This window comes from Argiope bruennichi, chromosome 8 (genome assembly GCF_947563725.1).
Source record: "Argiope bruennichi chromosome 8, qqArgBrue1.1, whole genome shotgun sequence".
Taxonomy (NCBI): Eukaryota; Metazoa; Arthropoda; class Arachnida; order Araneae; family Araneidae; genus Argiope; species Argiope bruennichi.
The window spans coordinates 64530625-64554683 of record NC_079158.1 but is presented as its reverse complement, the minus strand read 5'-3'; the positions used below and the strand labels follow the sequence as shown (position 1 = coordinate 64554683).

The 24059-nt window shown below is 26.0% G+C and overlaps 1 protein-coding gene across 1 annotated transcript; it reads right to left on the bottom strand.

Moving 5' to 3' along the window:
- Window positions 1-4317: 4317 nt before the first annotated feature.
- Window positions 4318-23486, bottom strand: LOC129980581 (ATP-binding cassette sub-family F member 2-like). Its single transcript, XM_056090958.1, has 15 exons — window positions 23348-23486; window positions 20885-21071; window positions 19803-20015; window positions 18810-18998; window positions 17369-17509; window positions 15879-16005; window positions 15020-15122; window positions 14816-14911; window positions 11822-11941; window positions 10585-10674; window positions 9669-9779; window positions 8343-8405; window positions 8088-8216; window positions 6775-6978; window positions 4318-5061 (listed from the first exon to the last, which is right to left on the bottom strand). The coding sequence occupies exons 2-15, from the start codon at window positions 21048-21050 to the stop codon at window positions 4942-4944; spliced, it is 1872 nt and encodes a 623-aa protein (XP_055946933.1). The 5' UTR covers window positions 21051-21071; window positions 23348-23486; the 3' UTR covers window positions 4318-4941.
- Window positions 23487-24059: the final 573 nt, after the last annotated feature.

The following is a 24059-nucleotide window of genomic DNA, read 5'->3' as shown; positions in this document are numbered from 1 at the left end:
CCACAGTGTCACATGAAAACTGATGTCAACATCACGTTTCTAGAAAAATCCTCAAATCTTGATTTCCAACAGAGATAGTATCATAATTCTTGCAATTTCAAAAATCCTCGTTTTGGTTTTCAAGATCGAAGTGTATTGATCTGACATCCATTAAGAATTCATTGTAAATTCTTCTTTCCAGCAATGAAACTAATCGCAGGAAAACAAAATTATAAATTCGTAATGTTTTTGCTCTGCTCTCTGAACAGAATCAAATAAATATGAATTGTTACTTTCTAAATATTCAAAGTTAAATGCTAATAATTAAAGATTTATGTCCAATCTCTCTTCTCCTGTATACTTCTATTCATTTTTCTCGTAAGCTTCTAAAATAAGTCGTTTTGTTTTTTCTAATGGCACTTGTCATAGACAAGCCCACTGACTTAAGAAGTCAGTGATTTTAAGCCAAGGATGCGTCTCTTATTTTTTCAGTAGGGCCATCTAGGGCCAAGAGTACGACCTAGCTACATACACGTCACAACCCTTTTTACGGGGCGGACTTCATTCATGTATTTCATTCAATCAATCAGAGATCGTAATTTAGACCTGAATCAGAGAACGATCACCCCTGATCCAGTACCCCCAATGGTATTACTGTCGACATGGAGGACTTTGTGACCACGACGGATTTATACGTGCGCCAGCCACCACACACACGGAGAGTCTTCGACCGGCGGAGTGCGAACTCGCAATCCAAAGGTTGCGAATCCAACGCCCTACCAACCAGGCTATCCCGGCCCTTGGTTTATAGTTTTATTGTATAATGAAAAGAATTGCATATACATTTTTAATCTGTTCTCTTTGGCAAATCGAGTCAAAAATCTAGCAAGAATCTATAATTTTGGAATCAAAACCACACAATAAATTTCATTCATATAAGTTGCAATTTTTGTTTTTTAATTTTCTCTTTCGATTATTTATTGATAAATTTGATCCAAAATTTGATGAAAATCTGCAGTTTTAATAATGAAAATATATTCTAAATTTTATTCATCTAGTTCATTTCTTTTTTGAATTATCATATTCAAGTACACTCAGGCAGAAAGACATCTAAATTTTGCTTGGAGTTTTTAATCGTAAAATTAGGTTCAGATTTACAGCTTTTTATTTGCTGTTATCTGATAATCTTGATACGTTAGATTTTCGTCTATAAATGAAAATGCCATCAAATCTATCAATATTTAAGGTTAGACCTCTGTCTGGGCATCTCCTAATTCCATTGAAAGTAACGTTCCCAGAAAAATAAATAAGCAAAAATAAGTTGCCATCTCTTTCAGTCTGATTTTTTTTTTTTTTTCTTTCGTCGTATCCATCGGTCTGCTAAGAAATAAAAAGATTTTATCAAAATTTTCTCATTAATTTATTTCTATTTTTTATAACCAATGAGAATATGACCCCTTGCAAATATTAAGGTTTTCTCACCAGAAAAATTCATAATTCGATCATATGGTTTGCTTTGAGTACTGGTTGTGTTTAATTTCAATTAAATGTCTTATGATTTATTTAATATTCCCGATTTCATCACTAAGTATTTTTAAGTATCAAATTGTAATGAACATTAAAGCTATTTCCTTTAAATAGCTTTACACCAGTTTTGCTTAATGTGAACATTAACCATCTTATTAAAGTCAAGTTCCATGAAAATATGATAATCTGAGAAAGTTAACTGTCCAATCTATCTTTTTTCAAACTTTTGCATAATGTAATATTTTTCCATACCCCCTAATATAAAATAAACAAATATTAAACAGAATCTTTTTTATTTTACTTTTAACAATAAATGAAAATTATGTAATTAAATATTTGATAAAACAATTAAAGCAATTTGAATTAGATACAACAATAAAATCTGGTGTTGAAAAAAATTGGAATAAATTTTTTTTAAAAATTGGAAGGGAACTAAAAAGATAAACTTTTGAATTTTAAAAGAGTGTAAAAATCATTTTTGTGCTATAATGATGTGGAAGTTCTGGTGAAAAAACATCGAACTGACAACTGATCTTCAATTAATAAAAATTTCAAAAAAAATTGTTCAATATATATATATATATATATCGTTTTTCTCTTCTGGTTCAATAGGGAAATGTGACTTCGCAACAAACTTTCAGACAAGTGACTGAAGAATCACAAGAAAAATCGCAAGATATATGAGCAAAGTGCATATTAGTCCTTTTATGCATTCTTCAAAAATAGTGATGAAAAAGTTTGGAAAAGGAAATGCAGGTTCAGGTCTCTTCCCATTTTTCATCCAAATATGGTATAAAATTACGAAATCCATATAAAATTAGCTCGTGTACCTTTAAAATGGGGTTTAAATACAGTTAAGCTTTTCTGTTGAAACTGTTAGTCAATTTCAGTGATGTCCTCATCAGTTCAAAGGTAAGCATCTTTATAAACATTTACATAATTTAGGGGATTCTCCCTTCCTTTTTGAATAATCCTTTCACTTTCAAAATGTATCAGTTGAGTGTAGATCTAAAGTAGAATTTCCACTCATTCTCCTTGAATCTCCTGTAGGATTGTTTACTATGCTACTTCTAAATTACAAATAACTAATACTATAATTACTAATAATTATTATAAATAACATAATGCTGCAAATGGTGATTATTGCTGATGATTACATGATACTAAATTCTATTACCAAAAAAATTATTTCATAGTTTCAAATACATTCCACTTCAATATTTTGCAATTTATTTCCAAGCTTGTTAAATCGTTGGGAAAAAAAAATATTGTATTATTTTAGTTATAAAATTATAGTTTCATATTAACATTCGGTTTTCCACGGTACATTGTAAATCTTTTGACACAGTAGAAAAACGGTAGTTTTATCCAAAACATTTTATCTTTAATAAAATTTTGTAATTGGATGTCCTTTAGATTGATTTCCTCTATTTTATTTTATTTACATCATTGACTCTACACGATTTAGTAAGTGAAAAACCCACCCGAATATTTTTAACTTTTCAAGATCTATTTGGTTTTTACATCGGATTTAGCACATTTTACCTTTGTTTTCAACATTTAGCTTGTCATTCAACTTGTATTTTAATGTTTTATGCATTTTTAGATATATTTATTTCTTTTTAAACTATTACCACCTGCTCTCTGTATTTTATTACCTGCTCAAGTTTTACGTATGCTTTCTTTGTCTTTTCATCATGCTATATAGAATTGTGTCCATTTTCGAACTTTCTTGTGTTTTTTAACTTTTTGCGATACGAAGCAACTCTGTGTTTAATCAAAAAATCATCTCCTGCTTTTAGTTCTTTTTTTTTATATATAACAGAATTTCCTTATCCATTGGGGGGGGGGATTATTTGGAAACAATTCCTGAATTTTAAAAAATAAGATATATTATGTTAAAAATAAAATGAGTACAATGAATCTAAATGTAGAATTAGCATATATCTTATCCTGTATTTATATCTTATCACACTCATAACTTTTGCTATTAAAGATAACTGTCATTTTTTTTATGTATATTTAAACCTAATTACATTAGATCTTTAATATTTGGAGTGGAGGGGGACAGTGTTAATTCATAAAGCATTGCTCAATGTATTTACTATCACTTCATATATACTTTACTTCACTTTGCATATATCCATTTATATTTATATTGGAATCATTTGCATTAGCAATCTAGATCAGTTATTAATATATCATAACTTATGATATATTATTTACTCTTTTCAAATTTTACTTGTTCATAAAGAGAGTAGATGGTAATCATTATTTTCTTCACTCCCTTCCCAATATCTTAAGAATTTCAAAATTCTTCTTCTGTATATTATACGAGTGGTGCGCCTGGTGAAATTTCACCATTATAATATCTACAGATACAATAATCAAATACATTAATTAAATCAGATTGTGATCCATCCTCTAAGTAGTAACTAGAAGTAAATTTGCAAAAAAACTTATAAATACAGAATCTTGAAATCAATAACTAAGAAATAGAAGCCTTTTCAAGAATTGCAACCTTTTTAAATTAATAAAAATGGCTTTTAAAGACAAATTATATGGTAATTTTTTTAAAAAATTAATAAATGTGTACTAGTGCAATGAGAAAAACTGAGGCTTACTATAATACATTAATAAAAGCATACTTTTGAAAACTTTTTAAAACTGTCTTTTTTTGCTGGTGGTGGTTTTTAATTGTAAAGAATGCTGCAGTTTTATGACTTCCAAGTATAAAATTCCAATGGAAATATATTTAAATGGAAAATTATTTATGAATCCATAAAAGTGTGAAATAAATTTTCAAATAAAAACAATAGTAGTCAGTTTATTCTTATCAGCAGAGTATCACATTCTAATGCTCAATACCAACAGAACATTTTCAAAAAAGTATCACAAACCATGTCACAGGTAAAGTCATACATACATTGGATCAGCAATTTAAATTATTGGAAATAATACAACTGAGACTTTATTTGGAAAACATAAGTGACATAAAAAATGCATTTCCAGGTCGGAATTAATAAAAAGAAAATCAAAATAATCTAGTTACCAAAATTTAAAACTTATGGAATTAAATACAGCCCACAACTAAGAATATTAATTTGTTCTTGTAACTTTTATGCAGAATTAACAAAATAAAAAAGTACATACATCAAAAGCAATTATATGGAAGATCGATATAAACATATCTTAAATTTAGAATGCATCTGGAAGCAGCAGATATTGTCAGGTAAGTGCTTAGTGTATTTACTGAATTTTACATTATTTACTGATAGTGTAAACATAAATATGTTTCATTGTATAACAAACAAATTTGAGGTATTAAAAACAAGGAGCTTAAAAATAAATAGGAGGTTAGAGACAACATAAGGTGGAAAACTGGCAGCTGAAGAAAAGCTGGAATTAAGGAGAGGTTGTTTCTTTGATGAATATTCACATAGGATTTTCTAGATCTTTTAAAATTCGTTTACGTAGATGATCCTTGTAGCTTTGAATAGTCCCAGGCCATTTAGTAATAGTCTGGTTCTCACATACCCATATTTCTTGAGCTACCTAAAAGATGCAATGATTTATATAATAATTACTAAAAATTAATATTTCAACATTGAATATTACAATAATATCGAGTTTAAAATATGTAAAATTGAATTATTTTATGCATTTGAATAAGTTCATTAAAAAACAGAAATTGCAAGAATATTTTTCGAGTTTAATTTTGTTTACTTAATATGCTTTCAAACTGCATCCTAACCAAATGCAAACAGGCTATATTTGAATGAAGGTAAAATAACAAGATATATGAATGCCATTCAAACATCCGTAACCACCAAAATATATGTAAACGTCAACAAACTTAACATGTCTCAGCTTTATGCATATATCAAATGTTAAGAGGAGTCTTGCAGCTTGCCATTCTCAAGCCAATTATCCATCCTTATTCAGAAAACTGTTTAAAATATAAAGAACTTACATATGCTGAATTAAGAATAATTATCTATAGTCAAGCATTCATTTTGTACTTTAATGTACACTGCATGTTACTTTTGATATCAAGGATTTAAGTGCATTTTTTATAGAAAAGAAAGAAACCATTCCAAATTTGTTACTCCTGTTCGGCACAAGAAAAAAAAATTCATTTCCATCAATTAAACAAAGAAAAGTAACATTACAAAAGGACTGGCATATTAGTGCTTACAATCAATGAAAGACAAAGCTCCCCCCCCCTTTTTTTACTCCGTTACTCCTTATGTTATTATATGTTACTTTAAACTATTTTGGATTCTAGAATTGCCTATAAACACAATTTTACTTAAAGCCATTCTCACTGTGTTGCCATAACCTTTCTGGATATATAATAGAATTAGCGAGAACGGCATCCCCAAAATTTCTTGCATATTCTCTAATAAAGATTTCGTTCCCTTCCCCACATAAAATTGTAGACTTTCGGTAAGGTCATGTATGACTTGCATGACACTGATAAAAAATAATTAGGAAATATTAATTTTTTTACATGAATTCAACATTTTTATGAATCTATCGTGCGGTCCTGGGGGGGGGTGCGTGTGCACACATGTGTGTTTGGAGGGGGATTAATCCCTGGTATTTACCAAGAGGTAATTTTTAAAAAATCAAATTTGTATTTATCTATCCTTATTTAGAAATGTTTTTAATGTGTTGTTCCCACCCAAATCAAAACAAAATTTGATACAAAACAACTGCAGTCACAAAATTTCATATATTTCAGTCATTGCACTTTTGAGTTATGTTTACATGCTAGTAAAAGAATAAAATGATAGAAAGTCAACCCTAAGACAGATTTAGTTCCTAATGTTTTATTCAGCTTCATTTCGGATATTAAATCCATGTACCAAATTTTATCCATCTAGCTCTCTTTGTTTTGTGGTTACTTTGTAACTTATATATGGACAGCTAAACAGATTTCCTCCACATGCATATTATTCAAAATTTGACTGGTATCTAAAAATCAGGTATAAAAACCATATACAAAATTTCCTTATTCCAGCTTGAAATGTTTTTTAATCATCTTTGTCACAAACAGACAGACAAACATAATGCCAACATAAATTTGAGGGGAGGGGGCAAAAACATGGATACATTAAAATCTTGAGTTCAAATTTTTTGACAATTGCAATTCATTCTCTAAACTTCGCATACGCGTAAATAAATAAGAAAGAAAAATTTACTCCATGATATCATGTAAAATGAAAGTAAAAGAATGGTCATATATTTAAATGCAATGCTTACTTGACTTATAAGCCTGAAGTCATGGCTAACTAGTACCATGCCCCCAGAGAATTCATTTATTGCTTCAGCTAAGGCATCAATAGTTTCCATGTCTAAATGATTTGTAGGTTCGTCAAGTAGTAGTAAATGTGGAGATTGCCATGCTAGCCATGCAAATACAACACGACACCTCTGCCCATCAGACAATTGGCGGATGGGACACACCTATCAAAATAAAATGCGATTAATTTTAAATTGCAAATAAATTAGGAACATTTGCATTCAAATACTCAAATGAACATTTTAAGTAACTTTCTTACTATATTTGGAATTATGTAACGGTTGAAAAAAAAAATAGTTTTTAGTATTTCCTCTAAAGGATATTTTTGTAAATACTTTAAACAAATTTATTTTATAACAGTTTTTTTTTTTTTTTTGTAAGTAGATAACTATCCAGCTATACAATTTTAAAACTCTGAAGAGAAAATAAAAAAATGTCAAGTTTTTATAAATATATTTCATTACATAATATTACAAAAACAATTCATGCTTAGATTTTTTTTTTTTTTTTAACTTTCCTTTTATTTACTGTTTAGCAATATTTCCATATACATTAAGAATTCAAATAAGCTTGATCCTTAGAAAACATTCCTAAGTTAAAAATATTGCTGCTGGCAAAATTATGAATGCAAATTTTTTTTAACTGACACAAAAATTAAAAGAAAAAATGAATAAACATATTGGAACAAAATATTTTAGTGTAAATTTAAGAATTCTAACTACCATGGAAATCCCAATATTATCAAGAAATCATAAAACTATCATTTAGCGATATGTTTACTTTTCTTAAACATGTGAATCTTATTTTTTTTAATAAAGGAAGATTTAATTAAGAATTTTTTCAGAAAGAATAACAACTAAATCTTATTTTATGAATTTTATTGAAAATCTGAAAGTTTCATTAATAATCTTTCCAACAAAGAATAATTAATTTTCTTAATTAAAAATACCAAATTGCATTACTTTCATTTAATTTTATTATATGTTTTCCAGTAAAAAAATATATTTGATCTGCATTTAGCGTGCATACATTTTATGTCTTAACAATATCAACACATTATATAAAAATTCTAAAATTAATGGCTAATAATAATAAATTTTAATAATGGAAAAAATCTAGATTAATAAAAGTACAAAAATATGCTTTTAAATTATCTGAATGCCAAGAGAAACTAAAAAAAATGTTTCACTTACTTAAACCTTTTCTACAAGATAATTCTCAACATAAACAAAAATATATAAAATAAATTTTAAAAAGGGGAGTAGGGAGATACCTGTTGGCGGCCAGTCAATCCAAATCGTCCAATTATTTTTCTCATTTCTTCTTTTTCTTTTATTTCAGGAAAACTACTCATCATATATTCCAAGGCAGAAATATCAAGATTAAGTAAATCTGTTAAATGCTGTAAACCAAAAATAATTGTTGATTTACTAAGATATTTAGATTTATTAAACAGAAGCTGTTCTTTTATGATTATCATAGCAAATTATGTTATAACAGATTAAAAAATTTATTGAAAAATATTTACCTGGTGATATCTGGCAAATCGTAAATGTGAATGTGTTCTAATTAAACCATCACTAGGGACAAGCTATAAAAAAAAATTCAAAGAACAAGTAAATATTCATTCTTTCATTTTTAAGTCAGAAAATGCATAAAAAATGTGCAATTTAATTGATGATTTGATTAAAACTACTGATTCTATTAACAAATAAATTTAAATTTTATTTGAAAAACTATGAGAATAAAAGTAAAAATATTTTACAAACGTCACACATATTTCACAATAAATTTTTTCATGAATTTAAATCTTTGTTATCTAAACATGTTATGAATAATATAATTCTGCAATGTAAAAAAAAATAATTCTGTATTGTAAAAAACATAATTCTGCAGTGGTTTCAAATAAATTTGAAATACACATGTTGCTGAGGCATTCAGATATTCTATTTGATTTTCATTCACAAAATTATCAGATATAAATAACTAATTTTCAAACCTCAGTTCAAGATGCACCTAGAAGCATCAAAATATTAAGAATTTTGTCAATAAAGATGCAAACTTTATGAAACGAAAGAAAATAAGTTAGCTATTATTTTCTATTTCAAAGCTTCTTAAGTTGTGCAATGCTACCTACTTAAACAACGAAATGATTGCTTAACCACAGCCATGGAGAATGGGAGTTTGGAGTACTTAGTCACTTAGATATTAAGAATTCAATTCTCAAGAACACCTTTTTATTTAAGACAATGCATTTAAATTTACTAAATAACCGTTTCAACTTCATTTCCTTCTTGTTGGTCAATATATCACTATTGTTTTTTTTTATTTGCAGCAAAATAATTCTTTTAGAAAATAGAATAATTATAATTCTGTTTATTTCCAAAGCACAAGGTAAATAAAAAAGCTTTTGAAACCTTAATCTATACAAACACTGCAGCATAAAAATAAAGGAAATAAAGATAAAAATAATCATATTTTAAATGGCAATCCAAAAACAAAAGAATGTAAGGTTTTCCCAACTATTAATGCAAAATTTGTACAAAATTATAAAATATACAAAACATTAAAGTACAACATATTACACCAAAAAAAAACCCAATATGCAATATAAAATTATCTTTTTCTAGAAGCAATGCAATAATAGAATAAAAGCAACTTTTCTGTGCTAACAGCATACTGCATTCAATTGTATATAAAAATACTAATATGAAAAGAATATAGATGCTTAAAAATAGTGAAGAAAAAAGAAACATTTATTTTTAATCAATACAGGCTAATCAATTTCAACAAAATATAACACTGAACTAGAAAAAATCATAAAAGACCAAAAATAAAATATTATAGAACTTACTTCACCACATAGCAGTTTCAGTAAAGTAGATTTCCCAGCTCCATTAGGTCCCACTAAGGCAATTCTTGAATCAAGATCAATACCAAATTCCAAGTTCTTATAAATCCATGGCTAAAATTAAATTTGCATTATCAAGTAAATGTCAGTTTTTCCAAATTTCAAACCCATTTCAGTTAATTATTTATAATGCCAAACACAAACAGTTATGATAAGCAATTTTAACTCCAACTTTTCAACTAATTAAATATGGCTTTATAGTGACAACTATTCGAACATGGACAACTAGAAATTAAATACTCATATCTATTTAGAATATAAATCGATTATGTTCTTTAGAAATTTTTCTAAGTCAAAAAATTTGTTTAAGCAAAATATCAAAGCATATATATGTTCAAGTCTGCAAAACACACACATATATATAAATATTACTATAGGTAAATATATTATGTTTTGTACATTATACATAAACATTTTCAAAAATAATTTTAAATATTCTATGCAATTAATGAATCATAATTAACATTCCCTAATTAGCAATTTTACTATTCCATGTTGCTTCTTCTAAACTAGAAAATTTATAACAGCAGACTCACTTTTACAATTTCAACATTATTTATAATTTTTGAAGGTACTTTCATACATCAATTAAAAAAAAACTTGAAATATTTAAAACAAAAATGTATTAGAAAGAATATTTTTTTAAAAAATCCAATTACTGAAATATAATTTAACTGTTCATGCTTTAGAGTTGCTGAAGTAGTATCTATTAATGTATAATAAATTTTAAATCGCTTAAATAAACTTTGGAACAACTACAGGAACATATTGTAAAAAAAAAAAAAAAAATGTCTGCTCTATTCATAACTAAAAAAATAAAAGCATAGTATGATTAAAAACAAAACATATCCACACATACCCCATCATCTGTGTATCTGAAAGATACATTTTGAACCATGATGACAGGAGGAGGAATGGTCCCACAATCAGGAAAATAAAACTGAACAACCTATAAAAAAATAAGAAAAATTTAATATTATGCAATAAAAAGAAATCACCAATAAAAAACTTGAGCATGCTATGAAATAAAAAAATACAAAACACAGCAGCAATGTGTAAAATGTTATCGATATAACTGGAATGCACCAATTTGCAACTAGTCTAATAAAATTTTTAAAAATAAGAATGTGTTTCATTAATTATAAATCTGCAACAGACAATTACATTATCTAAAAAGCATTATTTGTCATGACAACAGCAATGGATGATCATCATAAGATTAAAGGCAGGTCAAAATCAGAGATCAACTCGTTATAGAAAACAGAAATAGAGATAACCAGGATTTATTAGATGCATCCAGGATTTGGTTATTTAATATTAGCATCCTTTTTAATGCCATACTACAGCTATTTTGGTATAGATGACAATATCTTGAACTGTGGCCAGAGGATAAACTTCTGCCATTCTCTAAACTTCAACAGTACATTAATAAAAAAACATTTAGCTCCAACAGATTTCATGAACACCAAGCTATGTTGCAAAGCAGTTCTTTAATAGAATTGGATTTCAAAATCTGAAGCTGAAACCTTATCAGGCCATCAAATCTTTCTATACACCACCATCTCAACTATGCAGAGCCTTTTATGCACGTGTCAATTGAATGTAATTCTATATATACTCAATTTTTAACAACAAAATGGTACAAACATTATTAAATTGTATATATTAAATAATACTTGCCTGATAATTTACTTTATAACTAAACAGTTACACATCTTATTTAATATCATCAAAATTGTTAAAGACGTCACAAGAACTAATTAGTTGTAAATGTAGTTACAAAGCATGTGTTATGTCAAAAAATACAGTATAATTGATAAAATTTTAAGTTCAAAAAATAAAATACACAAAAATTATAAATTAAAATTCAGGCATCAAAAAAAATTTGTAATCCTTCTTTTAAAATTAATAATGCAACCAGTAAGAATCTCGTAAGATGCCAAATACAACTACTATTTATATATATATATACTGAAATTCCAAATAAGTTCAAAATAATTAAATGAGATAAAAAGAAATTTTAAAAAGGCATGTACATTATTTAAAAGTATGCTAACAAAATAAATAGCCTTAAATTCAAATTTTATATAGATTACCTTTTCAGAAATAACTTTTTCGGTCAATCCTGCTGCAACCATTTTCGCCATTGTCTTTTCCTTACTTTGAGCCTGTCGTGCTAATTTAGCACTACCATGACCAAAACGAGCAATATAATCCTAAAAATTAGAAAAAGCACCATTTTACAAACTAAAAGAAAAACTAAATTTACAGTATAATAATTCAATTTTACAAAAAAAAATGCAGCAATAATTTTCAAATCTTAATTTTAAAAAATATAATATGAGCAGCTAAAGATAAGAGCAATTCTATAGCCTGCAAAACAAATTTCTATAAATATACAATTTGAATAACAGACATTAAAAAAGTTATTTTACATATTTTAAATGACTATACAGATTGAAAAAAATTATAGCAAAACCTAATATTCCAATTATTAATCTTATGAAATTTTATGTCAATAAATACTATTAATTCAATAATATTCATATTCTAAAGTAAAAATGGGTACTTTTTTAAATTTAAGTTACTTTATAAGGAATTGTTACATTATTCTTCAAAAATAACAAGAAAATGACTACATAATATCAAAATATTTACAACAATTTGATTCATTTATTACTATTACTTCTACAATTTTAATATATAATTCTTAATACAATAAAGTCCTAAAGAATTATGAAAGCCTGGGTGCTAAATATTTCAACTCCTCAGAACTTTATAATCAAAACAAAAAGTTCATATTCACACAGTGTTTCTGAGCAAAGGATTGTCAAAAAATGAGTATAGTACCTAATAAACATATGTGGCTCAATCAAGCAAGTTGTTACAGTCTGAAGAGCTTCATCAATTTTTTAAGAGATTATTTCAAGTATGGTCAACTTTAAGTTCTTCTAGTTCTAGTTCAATCTAGTTTTAATGTAATATCCTTTCTTAATACTTTAAATAATGCCAAGCTCAGCCATAATGATATTTCACATACAAAGTATAGAGAATGCATCGTAATCATCAAAAAATTCCAACTTGAGATTTTGACGAATCTCCAAATCTTACATCTCATTGAGTTTGAACAATTATATCTGTCTGTGACAAAAATAATTCAAAAACTTTTAGGAAGACTGATGAAATTTGAAGTATGATCTTAAAAGCAAGTTTATAGATTTCTATCAAATTAGGACAGAAATTCATTCACAGAATCTGTCCAGATGCCCGAATATAATGTAACAAAATAACTAGAAAATAAAAAAAGCTAGCTAGATAAAATTTGGTACATAAATTTATTATCTATAGATACTTAGCAAATTTAGAACTAAATCTACTAAGAGGTAAGATTTCTGTCAGTGTCTGTCTTCCACAAGCATGTAAACACAATGACTTATATGAAATATTATGATTGCATTTGCAGTTCTGCGACAAAATTTGGTTTCAATCAGTTGGATATGATGTGTCTATAACAGAAATTCAATTTTTGGATTCTTATTATTAAATGCTAGGGATTAATATCAAAATTTTGCTAGGGATATAAAATGGATTCAATAAAAATGCTACATTTATGCAAGAGATGAATATTTCATAATTATTGTTCACCAATACCATGCAAAGCATTTGTGGCCTTTCTACTATTTCATAACCTTATTTAGAAAAAATATAAAACAAATTCCAAAACTAATTTAAGAACAGGCAGGGACATATTAAAATAATGCAGTTTTTTAAAGTGAATATATATACAAGAAAAATTTGTATGACCTTACAATTAATAAATTTTTAAATAAAGATTTTAGAAAATTGAAAATATTTGCTTTCAGATAATTTAAAACGCTTCCCGAGTTATGTCACAGTGAAACCTAACACACAACACTCAACCACAAACAGTGGGAATAGAAGTGCATAGATTACACTCAAACTCGGCCTAATATCATCATTTACAAAAACAAAACAATTTCATCATCCAAATTTATTAATTCAAAATAAATATGGTACAATTTAGCACTGTGGTCAATGAAAATTATTAGGATATATATAAAAAAATTAAGGATGGGTAAATTCTAATAAGTTTAAATCTTCAGGTAAATTATTTAGCCAAATCTAAAGCTTTTAATCAGATAAATTTGCAACGCTTCTCGAGTTATGTCATGGTGAAATTCAAACACAACACTCAACCAAAAACAAAGGGAATGCCATGTGTAAAAATGTCACTCAAACTCGGCCTTATATCATCATTTTCAAACATAAAATAATTTAAGCAAATCAGTTAGTAACTACTAAATTATCAGCAGATTAGTAATAGTTTTATTAAATAACTTATACAATTTAAAGCAGAAAATATCAAAAAAAGAATACCATTTTTGAGCACTCCTAACTATTTTTCATTCAATAAAGTTTTCTTTTTTCCTTTCATTGCTATTAAGTTTCATTTTAAATAATTAAATTTCCAAAAAAAGTTAGCAGTTTTTTTTTTATATGAAAATAAAATAAATCATATTTTATCAGTTATGTTACAAAAAAAACTAATCTGAATGTCAAGAATGGAAGAAAAATTTAATAAGTCATCAGATTTTTAAATCTTAGAAAAAGAGCATAATATGAAAAAGAGAATGAAGTCACAAATATTATGCATTTTGAAACAATTAAGCATTTTTCAAAATTTTGCATACTTTTATGAAAATATGTATTAAGTATTATGTGCCTTTAACTATCCTAATTTTGATTTAATAAAAAAAAAATTAGATGATTATGCTATCAAATATGTTATGAGCGACATCAACTGTTTCTGAATAATACATGCAATGCAGATTGACTGTTTTTAATCTAAATGTTTTATTAAGAACCAAAAAAATAAAAACAACTAAAATTATAAATAAATATGCTAATGACAGTTGATATCTCAGAGGACGCTTCTAAAAGTTTTTTTCACAGGGAGAATTTATATTTTTAAATTCTCAACCTCATATCGGCCTTTTTTTCATCATTGATAATACTGTCAAGAATGAGAAAAACTGCTTGATTGCATCAATATTCTTTTTATAGCATACCTTCATATGAGCTATCTGACTTTGTTCCCAATTATATCGCTTCATCTGATTTTCTAAAAGTTCCAATCGAGTTCGTACAAAGGTATCATAGTTACCCTGAAAAAGGATAAAATAAATAAAAAATAGGTTAAATATAAAAAAACTGAAAGCATTAATAATAAGTTTAGAAAATGAAGTGCATGAGATTGGAAAATAAATACTTACACCATAGTAATTCAACCTTTTCTTTTCAATATGAATTATATTAGTACAAACACCATTCAAAAAATCTTGAGAATGTGATATAATCACTAATATTCGCTTATATCTGAAAAAAAAAATCAAAAAAACCAAATTTGATATAAAACTTTTATTTTTGTTAATAGAAAATAAAATTTATTGATAAAAAAATGTCACAATTGCATTAAAAAAAGTCATAGAAGTTTTGCCTTGCTTATTAAAGGAAGTTTCTTTTTCCTTATAAATTTTATATAAATGCTACAGTAATTGATTTAAATTTTAGCTACACTAAATTTTGAACAGAAAAGATTAAATACTTGTTTCCATTATCAACTTGGTATGGAATGAAAAACAATATTATTTGAGAGAGGGCACTCGTGACACTGAAACTTGTTATAACTCGTGACACTGAAACTTAGTTATAAGTACCTAAAACTTAATACGTTTTAGGTACTTATAACTACTAATTTTATTGAGTAAATCTCTACATTCAAGACTATAATATTACAGCATTTCACTGGGCAGTTACAAAAGAAAATTAGATTTGAAAACTATTCAAAGAATGTGACAAAAATAATCTTATATTGATGTAAATCATTAAAACCAGAAAGTTAAAGATGTAAACATTTACATTTTCATATACTTTTTGAAACAATTCTTTAATATATATAATATAGTATACTTTTTTAACCAAAAAAAAAAAAAAATCTTTTGAATCATCCTTTTGTAATTGGTTAAATTTATTTCCAAAATCTAATAGTTAATCAATTTTTAAAACTTTTTTTTCCAAATTACATGCTTGCAGTCACATACAATCATATATACTTGAATATTTTTATCTTACGTTTTTAGTTCATCTTCTAGCCACACACAAGCTTCCAAATCAAGATGGTTAGTTGGTTCATCAAGAAGCAGTAAATGTGGTCGCACATATAATGCTCTGGCTAATGCAATTCGCATTCTCCAACCACCTAGAAGAATAAAATTAGTCATTAATAAAATACAGAAAAAACAATGAAAAATTTTTAAATTATGAAAGAGAATTTGAACACAATCACAGAAAGCAATCATTTTCTTAATTTTTTTTTTTTTTTTTTTTTGTAAAATCTTTCTTTAACTTTCTTTGTAAAAATATATAGGCAATTTTTTTTAATACTGAAATGAATTAGAAAATTGAAATGATAGCATTCATGTCATTTTGCATCACAAAAATGAATGCTGCAGATTCGTGTCACATATTAACAGTATGTATTACAAGAATTAACTAATATATTAATCGATTATGCATATATATTTTTTATACCAACAGATTTAGAAAGATAGTTACAGTGCATCTATAAAAATAAAACTAATGTGTAAATTTTTTACAAGCTACAGAAATGAAAAATTAGGTTTCTTCAAATTTTGCTCAAAAATACTATGAAGTACATGCAACTTTTTAATGAAATTAATCAAATAGTTAATTTTTTATTAATTAAATACTATGCTTGTATTGCATAAGCATGTAACAGTAGCATCTGAATTTCATTGAATAAGTTCAATTCAAAACAGGCAAACATGGAAAAGATATATTTAAATAATATTTTTCATTCAAGCAATATCAAAAAAATATGCCTTTTAACCTGAATTATTTAAAGATTACCTGTTACTTAAGGAAATTGATACGAAACTTGATTACATACATCAAATAGTTGATGTAAATTTAAATTCACCATTCAAAATGGCTGTCTTCATGCTCAATGCTCTAATTGCATTTTAAGTTGCCACTCAATTTTTTATCACTACTTAACAAATGTTAATAACTTCTGAAGATATAAAATTTTTGGCATTTGTTTAAAATCATTTCCAGAATCAAATTTTTCAAGAAGCTAAGAGATTTTTTAAAGTCTTTGTTTTAAAAAAAATCTCCAATTTTAATTAAAAATAAAATGGCAGATAAACATTTTGTGTATAAATATTTGTGATAAAAAACCATAAAACTATCTTTTACAGTAAAAATTTTTAATACTTTATATATACTAAGTCTTAATAAATATATTTCTACTTTCACATACAAGACATTTACACAATGTAGCTTTTAGCACCTTATTTGAATGTGGAAACTTGCCTTTTCTTTCAATATCTTTAAATATCTTTCTTTAATTTTCTTTAATTCTTACTCACAAATACTAAAACATAAAAATGATAGTAATAACAGTTTTGTACCTAGTAATTAAATAGTAAATTTTTCATTAATAAGAAATATGTCAATTTCATCCAAAGTAATCCTAGATTTACCAACATGTGAATAACGAAAAATGAATTAATTCAAAGAGAAATTCATAATAAACTTACCTGAAAAATCTTTACATTGTTTCTGTTGCATTTGTTTTGAAAATCCTAAACCATGCAAAATATATGCAGCTTTAGCTTGTGCCTTATCGGCTCCTATTTCATCTAATCTTTCATAAATATCCATTAGCTGCTCTTGAGACTCTAAAAAAATCAAGTCATTAGAAATTGATTATAAATTAAAATGACAGAAATATTAGACTACTAAAGTAGGTTTTTAAAAAACTGATTTCTAATTAGAAACAAAAATGAATTCTTTAACCCCCCCTCAGAATGAATGACACATGTTATTTGCATTGGCATTGGATTCTCTTTGGGGCTGAATGATGCATTTTTGCATAATCACAGAACACAATAGGCGTATTGATGTATGGGAGCAGTATGTTTTTGGAACAAAATGCTTTCTATGAGATGTTTCTTTAATCCATGTTTCTTTCAAAAGATTAGTCCCATAAAATAGTATTTCTCTCTCTCTGGGGTCTGATTGGGGTTGGGCAAGTACTACGAGTCACTGGATTGCTAAAAACATGTGTTTACTAATGTAAAGGGCAACTTGCTTCAAAACAAAAGTATCTGGAGGGTTGTTGTTTTTTTTCAGCCATTATATCCAACTAGCATGGAAAATCTGTACTTAACTAACAAGAACTATTAACCATTTACTTTCACTAGACACTTAGAGAAAGAATGTCGGATTTTCCATTTAAAAATTCCATCCTTAACTTTTAATAGTAAATGAAAAAAATTTTCAATAATCCAATATAACTTTGTTTCTTATGAACTATATCATGGTTATAAAAACCAAAACCTGCCTAAACCAAACAGGTTAAAATAGGCCATCACAAAGCAATTTGCCTGATAGAAAAGCACCAAAAAAATGGCAGATTGACAAAGGACAAAACTGAGGACCAGGAGATGACTTGTTTGGATTATGGTTCTTCAAAATGTTAAACAATGGATAGTAAAAATGCAAAAACTTAAAATAACAAAATATATAATAAAATATTGTGAAATGCAGAAAAAATATAAATAAAGTTGGAATAAAATAAAAAAATGGGGAAAAGTAAAAATATAGGCATAAAATAGTACAAACGGCTAAAAAAAATATATTGATGTCCATAATATATAAATAACTATACCATGCTCGATTCCCTTCTTAACATGATTATTTAATGCTGTTTCTACAAGTTCTATATACTATAATCTTGCAACCTCAATAATTCACAATACAGAACAAAATATATACTCCAAATATTTTCTTTTAACATCAGCATAAATAATCTTCACAAGCATATATACAAGTATTTCCCAAAACATACAATATGTTCATATTAAAAATATCCAGAGAAGAATAAATACCTCATTAAAATTTTTAAAATCTAAATATTTTAAAAATTTTAAACAATATAATACATTTTCTAATAAAAAGACAAACAAATTAATATACCTTCATCATCATAATGAGCTAATTCTTCAGATAACTTTTCCAATCTTGCCCTTTCAACGTCTACATCCATAACAGCTTGAAGAGCAGATTTTTCACTGGCTTCCATTTCACGAGTTAAATGATATATATCAATATGACTTTGAATGGGTACTTCTCTTCTGCCCAGAGCAGCTAATAATGTTGATTTTCCTAAAAAGAAACATTTATATTATTTCAAAAATATAACAAATTGCAAAGAAAAACTATGTCTATGCTTTTATTTAATCACAAATTTCTTTACATCAGAAGTTTACTTTATTTCCATTATTATGTCAATCACTAATTCAACAATGATATAACAAAACAAGTATTTGAAACAATCTTCAGTCTAATAGTCAAGTTGATTAATATTTCCATCATAGAAAAAAAAATATTCAATAGCAAGCAAACATTGCAATTTTTGCCAAAATATTAATTGAAGATTAAGTTCCTTCCATAAAAACTGATATTGTCGACGATAAAAAGCCACAAGTAGCCATCTGCTTAATTTTTAAAATAAGCTGGAGCCTAAGAAAAACTGAACAGGTGCAAAGTTACACAGTTTTCACAAGACGAGAGAGATAAACATCTGCTGATAATTATTACCTCAATGTTATCAGTGAAGATCAATATATGCACTCTTGTACTTAAAAACAACTTTCATAAACAAGTCATAGTTAAATATAGGATATTCAATACTGATTTAAAATTTCTTTTAGTAAGTAATGTATGTTATGCTAGCTTACTAAATAGTCAATAAGTTAGCTTTAAAGGTATATTTCAAGAATTTCCTTCAATGTGAAGAAAACTGTCTAAAAGGAAAGACTATCACACATTCATAAGCAAATCCAAATTGATCATCTAACACTGAGACACCCTGTCATCATATTATTACGAACTACAGGAATGTAATAATGAATTACAAATACAGCATGATAAAAATAAACAAATATAAAAAACAATGAAAATACTTACCACTGCCATTTAATCCAATTAAGCCATATCTTCGCCCACAATTTAATTCCAATTTTGTATCAGTTAAAAGTTCAACTCCATGAAAATTTATAGAAAAATTCTCTATTTTTATATCTCTTGAACGCGGATGTACAGCTAAAACACCAGTACATGCTCTAGCTTCTGCATTTAATTTCATATCATGTTCCAATTTATTTACAAGTTCTTCTTCAGCTGCAATGAAAAAATTCCATGTTAGATATTAATATTATATACTTTTTAAAACTTTAAAATACCTTATAAATTCTTAAAATATGGGTTTAATTTAAATACTCCAATTTATTGTTTCATCTCTAAAACATATGTTTTAAAGGAACAAATTACCATCAAAGTGAAAAAAACATATCAATACAGATATTGTATGTTTACACAATATTTGCATTTCTTTATTACAGAAACATTATTATTCACAAAGAAGAAAAAATTGGCCGACTGAAAGGAGATTTTTTTTACAGGATCAATCAAGAAACAAACATGCATGAATTTCCGCATGTGAAGTGAACCAAATTTGAATTTCTTAAGTAAAATTTAATACATTTAAATTTACATGGTAAAGGAAGCTTGATAAAACTTTTCATGCATATCAAAATAGACAAGTTCAATTACATGAAAATAAAATAAGATAAGAAGAAGGTACAGTTCAAAATATTACTGATGAAAAATATTGCACAACAGCTTATATTTTATTTTAAATATAATGAAAATTAAAAAGGTAAATTTATATGATAAAAACTAATTCTAACTTTAAGATAAATAATATTCTAAAGATATATTTGCAAAATTTTTATGAAAATACAAAAATATAATTCAAATAGTACTTAAATCAATATATATTTAACAATTTAAACTGATATTTTTAAAAAATCAGACTTCTTGTTTTTATTTTATCAAATAAAGTTTTAAGATAAAAATCATTTTTTAATAAATATTTATTCATATTCTCCAAAATCTGAACTTTACTCATTAAGAATAAAATGCGTATCATTAAAGAAATGCACCTGTTTTTAAACAAACATAATTAAGTAATAATAGAAAATAATTACCTGCAGACAAATGAACACCATTAGTTTGTATCTCAGCTGCTGTATCATTGCAATTAGAATCTCCATTTATTTGTTCTTCAGCTTTTTGTGTAGGTTTCTTTTGTGTTCTTGCCTTTGCAGCTTCCTTCTTTTTTGCATCGCGGCGTTTCTTTGCATCAGAAGGCATTTTTGATAAATGAATACTTAACTAAGTTGAAAGAAAATGAATAAAATTAAGACATAAATTTGAAATACAGAAAATGTTGTCAATATATTAAAAAGGCTTTTTTTTTTAAGTAAATGATGTACCAAAGAGAAAAAGATAATCTAGTATCAAATTGCCATTAGTTTATTATCTACATTCATTGTTACTTTTATGTTTAAATAAGAATAACGTGCCAAATATTATTTAATAAATCAACAAAAAATAAAGTTTAAAATTATTCTTAATATTAAAATTCATAAGAAATTACATCAAATGTCATTTTAAAATTAGTTAATTTAAGAATAACCTTTAAAATTATTCTAAATATTTCATTTATAATTATTCAAGATAATATATATATTGCAATAAATTGTTCAAGTAATTTAGTAAAAAACAATGCTAGATTTCACTTTAAATATAATTTAAATTTATTTAAATAATTAAATTTAAAGTCTACATTCTACGATTCTATTATATACAATCATTTCAAAATATATTAAAACAATGTAGTGAAAATGAACACTTATAATAACCATTCATGCAATAGAGGAAGAAAACATTTTAAAATTATCAATTTAATACAAAAAATGCTATTAAATATATTATTAGACAGCAATAAACTAATACATAGCAGAAAAATTACATTTTATTAGTACAACAAAATGGAGAAAATCGAGTTTTATTCCATTATCTCAGCTTGCAATAAAAAATTTTTAGAAGCTTATATCTAAAATCATTCGCTTATTTTACATGTATACATAAAATTGATTCACAAATCAAATAAATACATTACAAATTAATGTAATAAGAATAACAAAACACTGATATATTACAATTCAGGAACTATAAGCTGAATTGTAACCCTCAAGTGAGTCACATAAAACACTTTAACAGATTACAGAAATATTTTTCCCATTCATTTTCTTTTAGATTTTTTCAATAAATATAAACAAAAATAATTAAGAAAAGCATCAATACTTCAAAAATATCACAATTTGTAGAATTGCAATTTTAAATTTAATAAATATTATCATTTATTAACACATTTTTTTTCCAACATTTTTAAATTTTAAAGTCACAACCAGGTTTTTTTTTTTTTTTTACCAGGTTTTTTAACACAAATTAAGTCAACTTTGTCTTTCTTTAAAAAGAGATTATATCATGAAGAGAAAAATTTATAAGTTGTAGCCTAATTTATATAACTGAGGAGCAATCAGGATTTATATCTCAAGAATCAATTCAGTTTTATAAAGAGAACAAAGTTTTGTGGAAATAAAAATTCAAAATTTTGTCTAGTCATTTTGTCCAAAATATAAGAGAGATATATAATTTGTCTAGTCTAGTTCAAAATATAACAGAATTTTAATATATTGTTAAATATTCTGGATTAAAAATGTGTCTTTAAAAGTAAGACAATTCTAAATAGACATCTTCAAAGAATGAAAAACATTTCCACAAAACAATTATTTTCAAATTTGTATGCAATAATTAGGAAATAGAAAACTAATTTCCTAATTATTACTTACTATAAATATATTGTAGAAACTTGTCAGATAAAATTTTAAACAATATACAAAACAGTTTCACTATCGAATTTTGTAACTGATTTATTCAAAATTGTTCTTTGATACTTAAAAAAATATTAATAAACATTTAACTTATTTGTTTATCTTTAGAAATCGGTTTTAAGGTGAATTTCTTATTATTAGAATAAAGTATATTTTAAAGATAATATTTAGTAGATGAATCCTGTAAAGTGAATAAAATAGCTGTATGCTTCTAAATAGAAAAGGAAATAAATTATAACTCAAATTGAACTCCGAAAAAAGAACTAATTTAAAATTAAGAATTCGAGGATTTAGGTTGTGACTGAATATTGTCCAAAAATATTTAATAGTTCTACAAGTATAACCTAATTATTCAGCATTTCAAAAACAAATATAACTAGTTCAAATTACGTATATTTCAATAAAAAGGATGCAAAAAAAAATAATTACATTAATTTGGATAGGTCACGGAAGAAAAATATTACACAACTGCCATATTATTATTTATTTCTGAGTTTGAAACTGAACTAAATACAGGTCATTCCTATAAAAACTGCTTCAAACGTAGTATATACGATTTCAGCATGAATACGAGAATTATAAAATATTTGTTCCCTAATTAGAGAATGTATTATATTCTAAAAACTTATTGCTTAATTTAACAAGTAACTTATGACTTAAAAAGTACATTAAAATTTTAGATATTAGGCAGGTATAATAAAAAATAATTACCAAATGTGGAAGATGCAGATACGCACGCGGTGTCAAAATTATTGTTGTAAGTGAAAAGAAGGATTATGTATCAACACCGAACCGTGTAATTGTGATGCCACTAACTGTTACCGCCAATCTCGAACAGGAAAAAGGAAACTTTAGGCAACACTTTAGTAAACTATATTTATCTCATTCTTCGTGGCAACTTCCTTTAAAGAAATAGAAACAAAACTTTGTGTTTTCAGAATTTGTAAGCATTTTGTCAATAAATCATAGATTTATTGACAAAATGGAAAAAATTTATTGTTAGAAGCACGAGTAATATTTCAGAGCGAAAATAGGATGAAATGAATTGAAAAAATGCACCACGTGATAAATGTCTATAGTTAATATTCAAATATCTTTTGGTTTTCAAAATTTATGTATTTCCTTATTCTTTTTCATATTATTCATTTAGTTTTTCCATTTAATAATATAAAATATGTATTAAAAATCAATCTTGTCAGATTCATAAAATTTTAAAATTGTCTGTAGCGAAGAAAGCGATAAAAAATGGCAACTTAATTTTATATTTTTATAGAAATTGGATCACAGGAATTTTGATTTAGTTATTAACGCAAAGTAATAACTTTGGCTAAAAATAGAAATTAGGTATTATTATTATTGCTACAAAATAAAAGAAGTGAAGAAATTTAAACAATTTCACATTTCAAACCAGAAGGGAAGGATA